At 38.0% G+C, this 10,545-nt stretch overlaps 1 protein-coding gene across 5 annotated transcripts in view; it reads right to left on the bottom strand.

Moving 5' to 3' along the window:
- Nucleotides 1–472: 472 nt before the first annotated feature.
- The window catches only part of iqch (IQ motif containing H), a 181,800-nt gene continuing 171,727 nt past the window's right edge, over nucleotides 473–10,545 (bottom strand). For 2 of the 5 annotated variants that reach the window (XM_043677177.1, XM_043677174.1), the window contains exons 19-21: nucleotides 10,260–10,321; nucleotides 9,727–9,835; nucleotides 5,197–6,431 (exon numbers count right to left, since the gene is read on the bottom strand). In XM_043677177.1, the coding sequence (XP_043533112.1) occupies nucleotides 6,330–6,431; nucleotides 9,727–9,835; nucleotides 10,260–10,321 (273 nt within the window). In that variant the 3' untranslated portion in view covers nucleotides 5,197–6,329. Of the gene's footprint in view, nucleotides 2,467–5,196; nucleotides 6,432–9,726; nucleotides 9,836–10,259; nucleotides 10,322–10,545 lie in introns of those variants that run through there. The other 3 variants (XR_006309445.1, XR_006309444.1, XM_043677175.1) reach the window with 3 other exon arrangements.

The raw sequence follows: 10,545 nt of genomic DNA, 5'->3' as shown, positions 1-10,545 counted from the left end.
TTATAGCATTTGATTCCAGGGTTAACAATTGAAGCAGAAACTAAGTCATCATTCAAGATGAGATTGATGAGTGAGATTACAAGAGATCATTGATAAAATGTTAGATGTTTCTAACCAGAGTTGGTATCTCCAGACTTGATGCACCTACGCATCAGACATCATAGCAAACTTGATAATGTCAATAATTATGGGTTGTATGAACCAAAAGAGAAGAATACCAAACTTTATTTTGTGGAGTTGCCATTGAAATTAATGCAAAATAATTGAATTTTTAAATACTTATAACTCTGTTGCAAAAGTGGTGGAATCTCAAACTTATGATTCAAATGAAAAGAACAAATCTAATTTAGGAAAACACTAAATATACAAATCACTAGAAAATACACTATTAATTTCAAAATTGCTGTTAACATAAATTACATTCTTTATTAGTTTTTGCAGAGTGGTGTCTATGCTTGTGACCATGATTTGACACTAACAATCTCAAGGAAGAATTTCTGTGAAAGAACATACGATAATGTACAGGTAATTAGATTGGTCTGTTCAGGGAAAAGGTTCATTTGAATGAATCAGTCAGTAATTTGTTGTTGTAGGAAAGCTTTATTCGTTTGAATTGCCTGAACATTATAACAGTCTTGACAAGCACATCAGTCAGGCCTGGTTTAGATAGTTAGCTTTAGAACGACCTGTCAGAAACAGCCATTAAGTGTACAGCCCCTTCTCCATTAACATCATTGAGAAACACAAGCAAAACTCCCTACACATGGTGTCAAAATAAAATTTTGGTAACAAACAATGTAAAAGTATACAAAGATACAATTAAACCAACAGAAGATAATTGTGACAATTAATACTTAATATTCCCTATAGGCCAGTTATACTATAACACGAGGTTGAATACCTTCAGCTGACAGAACTAGATTCTTTATTCTGCACTGTGCAAAATATAACTCCAATACAATGGTAAGCCACATTTGACTGTCAACAGCAAATAACATTATATCACGATGAATGTAACCAGGTTTTCTCTTAACATTAGGAGCCTATTGGTGCAGTTGGCACACACATTGTTGCCTTGTTGAGCTACCTTAGATCTGTAAATCCTTCATTTAGCTATAGATGCTCGCATAATAGCACTTAGCATTGGATTTTCACTATTGTTTTGGATAGCTCATTTCAGGAAATCTTCTGGCTTGCCAAAAGAGCCTGACATGTTCAGTTTTCAATTCAGAGAGGCAGGGGCAGAATAATGCCAAGTCCACTGACCTAACAAGCAGCTACAGGAGAGGTAGGCAGCCCAGGGAGGTGGGCAAATGACAAAGTGGGCAGTTTGGAAGGCCCATTTCAAACCTCAGAGACTATGTTCCAGTCATTTTACCAAGTGTTAACTTTCTCACTCTCTACTCACTGCCCATATCCCGTCATAGCACCAGGCCCACCCACCCAAATACTTCCTTCATAACCATTCACTCAGTTTCCTCCATGTGTGGACTTCAGAAGTCAAGTGGAGATGAAAAAAACTTAACATTTTACAAATCCAGCATAGCTTTTACCTGTGCACACTTGATAGTGAAAAGACTTCAATTTATGAAATGTATTCAAAGCTTATAAATCTCTTGCAGTTAATGCCTTATAAAAACAAACAAGCTCCTATTTAGATCTCACATCAAAGAGACAAATCCTTTAATAGCCCTGCTAAACTGTCAACCAAGCTCTGAACACAGTTCCTCCCTGCTGAGAAATTGTAGCTTACCCAGCAAGCATTTACAATGACATAATAAAAGTCCTTGAGAAAATGTGAACAAAGAACTGTATGGAAAGTAAACAGTTGCTAATTTCTAACTTACACCAGATCTCCTGTCAGTGAAGGTTGTACATCAGGAATTTTTAAACTCTTACTGACAACTGCAGCTTGATCTTTTTTAAGGTTTAAGGAGTAGGACATTTAAATAATTATAGATCGCGACATTATCTGTCCTTCAAGAGATTCTATGTGTACTCCATCAGTTTGTTCGGCAGTTCAAAAAGGCAACTCATCACCACCTTTTCCAGGGTAATCTGGAATAGGCAATAAATGCTGACCAAGACAGCAATCCTCACATCCCATGAATGAATAAATGATAAAAAAAACTTATAAAATTAAATGCTAATATTGTTTCTTGAGTCCACCAAACAGGTCAGTCATTATGGCAAAATAAAAGTAGAATAATCTGGATGCTGGAAACCTGAAATAAAAATAGAATAGTATAGAAATTTATTGTCACGTGTACTTTTACATGAAAAATACAGTGAAAAGTTTTATAAGTTGCCTCACCATGGCACACATCAATGATGGAAGTCATACATAATAATAAAAATGAGTAAAATTAAGATAAGTTCGTCGCAGTTCCGTTATGGCTCCTGGGATCAGGGAAAGTCGATTTAGGAACAGAAAGTGCTGGAGAAATTCAGCAGGCCTGGCAACATCTGTGGAGAGAGAAAAACAGAGCTAATATTTCAAATCTGTTATGAGTCTACTTTGGTTCCGAACAAGAAGCATTTTGAACTCAAAATATTAATTCTATTTCTTACTCTAATTTACTGCTGCAAAACCTACTAATATCTCTGCATTTTGTTTTCAGTCCAGTCCTTATGATGTCCACCAGTACTGTTAGGGCATACATCATAGCTCTTATCAAGAGAGTTTATCTTCTCTAAGATGCAAAATTAATAACCATTACCACTGAAAATCATGAAACTAGAGAAAAGCAGGATGCTACATGTTGGGCATTAAAGGCTGCCAAAGTGATCTTTGACAATTAACTGTGAGTTGGGGGAGGTGGGGTAGTGTTGGGATGGGGGAGGGTTTAATTTTAAAAGTAACCTTGAGGCCACATTGACACAGTATGGGTTAGGACTTGAATAGCAGTTGACAGAAACATTAGGCTGGGCATTTGAAGATATTACAAACTGGTCCAAATAGGATCAGCTGTGTCCCTTTCCTACAATAATTACATGAATAATACTATGGTACAGAAGAAGAGAGTCATTGTGCAATATGGTAATCGACTGACTAGTTCTAAGGTTTGGAAGAGGGTTGTGTTTGTGGAATATTGTAATCAGATGAATAATTAATAATTTGTGAAAGGCATCTATTGTTAAATATGTTAATGAGACAGACAGAATATATTCAGGCAATGCAATACTGAGCAGATATTCTTACATTTGATGTTACTGTTGGGTCTACTCTCAAAATATGTTAATTAGCTGGTATAATTTTCTCAATAAACAGATTCGCAGCAAGTGATGTAGAGGTTAGGTCAATTAACCCCCTTCAGAAAGGAGCAAGCTAATCATATACAGTTTTGAGCAAATAGTCAGCAACTGAACAGGACACGCTGTTTCCTTTACTGCTGAGATGGTTGGAGGGTGTTGGCTCTGCAAAGCAATAGAGTTGAATAATAGGTTTCCAAGGTCACATGAATCTAGCCTCAAGAGATCAGAGTGTATTTAGGGAACTATCTTCAAATGGTTAGCATTCATAATGTGGCAAGATTCTCGAGAATGAGGACACAGGGTGTTTTCTGGTTTTTATTTAACTTTTGCCACCAGTGTCAAATTATGATCCCTACATCCAGTCTTAGTAAGATTGGGCTAGAATTGTTGGCAGGAGAATAATCAGCCATTTATGTGCCCTGAATATTATTTAATTCCTACTGTCAATATTGTGTAAGGACATGTTTAGCCTAGTCCAGGATGACCAGCCATTTGAATAAATCACCATTTAAGCTCATACTTGATGAATGGCTATTGGAGGTAGCTGCTGGGAGTTTGAGGAAGTGAACTCCAGTGAGAGCCTTTGTCTTCAGCAATGGAAGACAAAGAAATAAAACAAAACCAGCAAATTGAAAAATGATGGAAAAAATGGTATAAAAAATAAACCAGCCTCTGCCATTGCACCTTTTAGTTCACACGAATGATAAGACCAGAAATTAGATCACAAGTACTGAAATTGACGCAGGGCAAATAGTTTTATAGGGCTCCTGGTTTTAATATACTCTCAAATTAATCCACTACCAGTACTTTCTGGAATTCCTGAATAGAATGCCAGGTGTAACTTGTTAGGAGGCTGCACTTGATGTTGGGAATAACCAATCAACCAGTGAGATACTTGGAACAAGCTTCCAATGTAAGAAAGGGAGACCAACATGACTAGAAATGTTCCATGTAATTCTTCCAGGATATGGGCTGCACTGAGTCACAATGCAAATGCACCTGTATTTTTTTTAATCCAAAAGGAATCCAAATTCCAGAGAAGGATAACTAGTCTATTCCCAAAAACATTCATCTAAGTGTTCTGTGTCGAGCACATTTGTCAACCTCAATGTATCACATTTGAAAGTGCTGCACGTGCCAAGTCCATATCACACTTGCATTCGAGCAGTTCAAACCTCATATCCATCAAATGATAATAAATCATGATTGTCAAAGTATTTTCAAAGATATAGTCAATACCTGCCATGTTTTGATGTCTTTCAGATGCCTAAAGGGGAGGTGTTGGGTATTTATAAACAGCTGTCAAACATGAGATAAACGTCCTTCAGTAACAGCAATTAGCTTGAACCTAATGTCAGATCTCACAGGTAGATAGGATAGTGAAGAAGGCATTTGAAATATTTTCCTTTATTGGACAGAGCATTGAGTATAGGAGTTGGGAGGTCATGTTGTGGCTGTACAGAACATTGATTCGGCCACTTTTGGAATATTGGGTCCAACTCTAGTCTCCCTCCTACAGGAACAATATTGTGAAACTTGAAAGGGTTCAGAAAAGATTTACAATGATGTTGCCAGGCTTGGAGGGTTTAAGCTATAGAGAGAAGCTGAATAGGCTGGGGCTGTTTTCGCTGGCGCGTCGGAGGCTGAGGAATGACCTTATAGAGGTTCATAAAATCATGAGGGAAATGGATAGGGTAAATAGACAAGGTCTTTTCCCTAAGGTGGGGGAGTCCAGAACTAGAGGGTATAGGTTTAGGGTGAGAGTGAAAAATTTAAAAGGGACCTAAGGGGCAATTTTTTTAACAGGGAGTGTGGTGTGTGAATGGAATGAGTTGCCAGAGTAAGTGGTAGAGGATGGTACGATTACATTTAAAAGGCATCTAGTTGGGTAAATGAAGAGGAGGCATTTAGAGGGATATAGGCCAAGTGCTGGCAAATGGGACTAGATTAGTTTAGGATATCTAGTTGGCATGGACGAATTGGATAGAAGGGTCTGCTTCCATGCTGTACGTCTCAATGACACCCATGACTCTTTGTGCACATTTAAACAGTTCATCCCAAAAATACAAATTATGGTCTTGAAGAGATAGCCAAGTTAGATATAGCTGCAACTTTGAAGGAGACACTTCACATTTTTCTGGGAAAAGGTTGTCAAGATATAAAAACTTCTTTTTATTTTACATTGTGCTACATGGTGTGTTTGTTATTTTGTAACTCACTATGACTATTGGCATGGGACATCACCAACTGGAAGGAGGACGAGGGAAAATAATATTTAAGTTCTGGAAATCTGTTAATGTATTTCTAACAATGGGAGAACAGGTCACTGCTCATGCAACAAATTTTTTAAAATTCAAGAAACAATCTAGAACATATTCTGCTGTATGCTCAATCCAGAGCACATTCTTCATGTGCTTCCAGGCAAATGAAAGAATGAATTTCCCTCTTATCCCACTTATATTGTAATTGTACCAAAACCCTAAAGATGTTCAGGAACAACATTGGTAATGCTAATTAAATAAGGCATAGATCTGTCAACAATAGTTGGCTGAACAGCTAAAGGGCTTACACGCGAAAGAAGAATTACTTTGCCCTTTTGATCACAAATGAATCATTTTGGATTGATTTTGTGCACCTCCTACTGGCTATAAAGTGACATATGCAGGGTCCTATAAATAGATTTCCTGATGTTTCAAACAGTGTGTGCTAGTCCAAGGGGAACAGGGAAAAATAGAAAAATTTAAACGATGGAAAAATAGAATTATTTGAAAGCCATCAAGTATTTATATCACTAACATGGAAAATGTGTCCTTTTTAACTCATCTTGAACATTTTAATTGTGACTTTGAGCTAACGATCATTTTCAGAATAATCTGATGTGAAAAGCAGATGTTCTTGGACTCCTTCCATACTTCTATAGGTCCAACTATATTTAAAAAATGATTGAATAATATTGCAGGTTTTTTTTGGAATCATTGACAGTAGGCCAGCATCCCAGTGTGACAAAGTTGGAATTGGAGCTGAGGTAATCCAGAATGTTGGTACATAGCTACAGTTTCTCTGAATTAGGATCTTCAAGTTAGAGCCTTTAATGCAGTGGTTGAGTGATCTTCTTTAATGTAGGACTTGTTCACTACTGTAACTCCAAGGATTAACTCAATGTCTTTGATCGCCGCCTGTAACAATAACATAGAAGGATATGATAGCCATCCCCATGTAAAAATCTCAGCAGTGTAACTTCCATTGAATGCTTTCTTCCTTCCCTTATCTAGACTTTAATACAACAGTTCTCCCTCCTACCATTCATACACTCCAATTTGCCAAAAACTTAGATACATTTGGAAACTATAAGTGTAGTTCAAACAGTAGTATCTTGATTACTGGACTATTCTTCATGTAGGTTCAGGCTACTGACCATAATTTTAATGTGTGATTAATCACATTGCTACGATTCTTTTTCTAAATCACCTTATTTGAACATGTTATAAACACCTCCATGACAAATGTGAATTAAACCCAGACCTTCAGACTCCAAGGTAAGGACACTTTAACTCCGAAACAAGACTCTTTTGCATATTGCTACTTTTGTTAATGTCTTTATTTAGGGTAAAGAGAAAAACAGGTGGCTATTAATTGTGTGAACACAAATATACAGAGCAGCTGTGACACTAAGGGTGGAATATCGCTAAGACTGAGCAGCCAAAAAAATCTATTCATAAAGGAAGGTAGCTTAGTTTTTCCATCTCATCAACTGGCTTGTATTCATACTGATGATAACTGATGATTTCACTGTACAGTGAATTGAAATTTGAAATAAACTATGTAATTGGCAATAGTATTACCTGTATTATCCTTGAAAAAGTCAAGAAATTTGAAACAAAAACAGACGTTGCTGAAAAACCTCAGGGTTCCCCTGAAGGAGTCATTGAATCTGAAACATTAACTCTGATTTCTCTCTAGATGCTACCAAACCTGCTGAGATTTTCCTGCAATTTCTGTTTTTATTTCAGACTTCTAGCATCTGCAGTTCTTTTGTTTTTAAGTCAAAAAATTTGATGTTCAGAATGGTTAGGATCAAAGTTAGGATCCGAATAGAAGTGCCCAAGTGTAAACAGTTAATGACAGTGCTACTTATTTGATATCCCTACCACCTCTATAATTATTGAGGAAAAAAAAATATGGTGGTATAAGACTGAAGGTCTTGTGATTTAAACTACAAGTAAACATTTTCAAGAGATAGAAAGAACAACAGCACATAAAGGAAAATGTGCAGGAAACGAGCAGCCAGCCCAATAAGCGGGTTCCATTCTATATCGTTAAGCTGCTCACAACATTAAACCATTCATCATCTATTCCACCCATTAACCCCAATCCAGAACCCCCCCCCCCCACCAGCCTCAATCCTGCCCACCCCTTTCCCAAACCCCTACCACTCTCATTCCTGACTACCTCACCACTTACCCCCACCCCTCCCCTCCAACCTTCCGCCCTAACCTTCTGCCACTTTCACTCCTGCCTGTAGTCATGCAATCTCCTGACTGAGGGAAGTAAGAACTAAGAAAAGCCTTTGGTCAAGTTAGGAAAAGATTTGTGAAATGCCTCCTTGGTAAATCTTGGCATCTGACAATTCTGTGAAAGCTGCAGTGCTGAGTTCCAAAAACGAAAGGAACTTGCACTTTAACTTCTAGCAATCACTGACAAATGACAGTGAAGAAATACAAACCAGATTCACCAAAACCAACATCATTCCTGATGAAGTATTCCAGTTAACTGAAGGATAGAGCAGTCCATCTGCCTCCTTAAAGACTCTCCAGCACCAATGTACAGTTGCAGCAGTGAATAAATACACAAAATGCACTGCAGTAAATCCCTAAACCTTCTTTGACTGCACCATCAAACACACAACCTCCATGACTAGAAGGATAAGGGCGGCAAATGCATGGGAACACCACCACCTTCAAGTTACCCTCCAAGCCAATCAGCATTCCGACTTGGAACTATATCCCCAGTCCTTTCCTTTAGCTGGGTCAATATCCTGGAACTTCTTTAATAATAGCACTGTGGACTGACACTAGATGGGACCAGCAGTTTCTCAAAGGAAAGTGGGTAGAAGCAACAAATGTTGGCTTGTCAATTACACTCATTTTTTTCTTTATTCTTTCATAGGATGTAGGTGTCGCTGGCAAGACCAGCATTCATCATCCATCCATGGTTTCCCTTGAGTAGCTTCCTAGCTCCTTCAGAGAACAGTTAAGAGTCAGACACATTGCTGTGAATCTGGAGTCACATGTAAGCCAGACCCAGTTAGAACAGCAGATATTTTTTCCCTAAAGGAAATCAGTGAACCAGATGACTTTTTACAACAATCTGTTCCATGATTAACAAAACTAAAACTAATTTTCAATTTCAGATTATTTCCCACGGTGGGATTTGAAGCCAATTCCCCAGGGAATTTGCCTGCACCTCTGGATTACTAGTCTAGTGACATTACCACTGTGCCACTGTCTCTCCAATGATGCAATTTAAAAAATCAGTATTTTTAGACATTTTGGAACTGTATTTTGCGACAGAGGCTTGCAGTTTAGGCTAATCCATGAAAACTGATGATTTGACTGAGGTATTGGAACATAGAACATAACAGCGCAGTCCAGGCCCTTCAGCCCTCGATGTTGCACCGACCTGTCATACCAATCTGAAGCCCATCTAACCTACACTATTCCATGTACGTCCATTTGCTCATCCAATGACGACTTAAAGTTGGCGAATCTACTACCGTTGCAGACAAAGCATTCCATACCCTTACTACTCTCTGAGTAAAGAAACTACCTCTGACATCTGTCCTATATCTATCACCCCTCAATTTAAAGCTATGCCCCCCGTGCTCGCCGTCACCATACTTGGAAAAGGCTCTCCCTGTCCACCCTATCTAACCCTCTGATTATCTTATATGTCTCTATTAAGTCACCTCTCAACCTTCTTCTCTCTAACGAAAACAGCCTCAAGTCCCTCAGCCTTTCCTCGTAAGACCTTCCCTCCATTCCAGGCAACATCCTAGTAAATCTCCTCTGCACCTTTTCCAAAGCATCTACATCCTTCTTATAATGCGGTTACCAATGGAATACTGTCATTGTTCATAAAGCTATTACTCAATTGGTGTCACTCAGAGAAGGTTGAGAAAATGGAAAAGAATTTAAAGGGTCACTGTCACTGATATATTATACAAATGCTTAGTGTGCTCAAATCACATTTATATTTTAATAAAATAGAGAGGAATTTTGCTGCTGACTGTGCTCCATCTTTCTGCATGGTCATTCAGTAAACTTGGATTCACAGGTATTGAACTGCAGTTATTGTTGTTGACTGAAGGTTGAATGACACCTTGCTTCCAATCACTGTGCAATCTTAAAACATTTCTATGTTAATAAACTGTACAAAAATTAACAGCAAAACATTAGTTAATTAACACCTCACCTGAAAATTGTTCTCCAATTGCATATTAGGTGCTGTTATTTCCTGATGAATGACAGAGAGATTACGAGCAAAGGTCAGCAGAGCCCCCTGGAGATCTTCCCCGATTGTTCTGTTAATGATATACAAACAAATGAGTTTACTAATGATTCCCTTTACATGCTTAAAAACAATCACAGTCTCATTTCAGGGAAGTGCTGATGGAATCTAATGAGCACTTTCATTCTCGCGGGGCACAAATCTTCTGGGAAATATGAAAGATGAGGTACTGCTTTTACATGTCAACTGAAGGATTTGCACAATAAATATGTTTTATTAATCAATACACCGTTGAATAGCAATAGGTTAACTCAACTGGATGGCAAGATGAAATCCTACAGAGTTAGGGAATGACTAGCAGTCTTTTGAAACAATTTCTCTACATATTCTCTACATGCAAAATATTAGAACAGAAGATAATTGCTATCAAAAGCTTGTTCCTTGAACACAAACTTGGGAGTTACAAAATGTGCATTTGTAGTAAATGGTAGACTTACACCATCCCCAAGCGATCCTTCTTATTATCTTCATGAAGTATAAATACTGTCCCTTGTCTTTCCTGTAAAAGCAGAAAGTATTAGATCTCATGCCCTTTAAGATAATCACGTTATGGAGAATCCCTTGAGCTTTTTTTCCTTCTTCCTGTGAAGTCATTTGACTTGCAGCAAAATGGATGTGAGAGTGAGACTTGGCTCACTATTCCATCACAGAGGACATCCCATAACTAAGTCTGAACTCCACCCAACACTCAATCCCGTGTGATTGCATGCTGAACAGCATCCT

This window comes from Chiloscyllium plagiosum, chromosome 36 (assembly GCF_004010195.1).
Source record: "Chiloscyllium plagiosum isolate BGI_BamShark_2017 chromosome 36, ASM401019v2, whole genome shotgun sequence".
Lineage (NCBI taxonomy): Eukaryota > Metazoa > Chordata > Chondrichthyes > Orectolobiformes > Hemiscylliidae > Chiloscyllium > Chiloscyllium plagiosum.
This window is presented reverse-complemented; position numbering and strand designations above follow the sequence as displayed.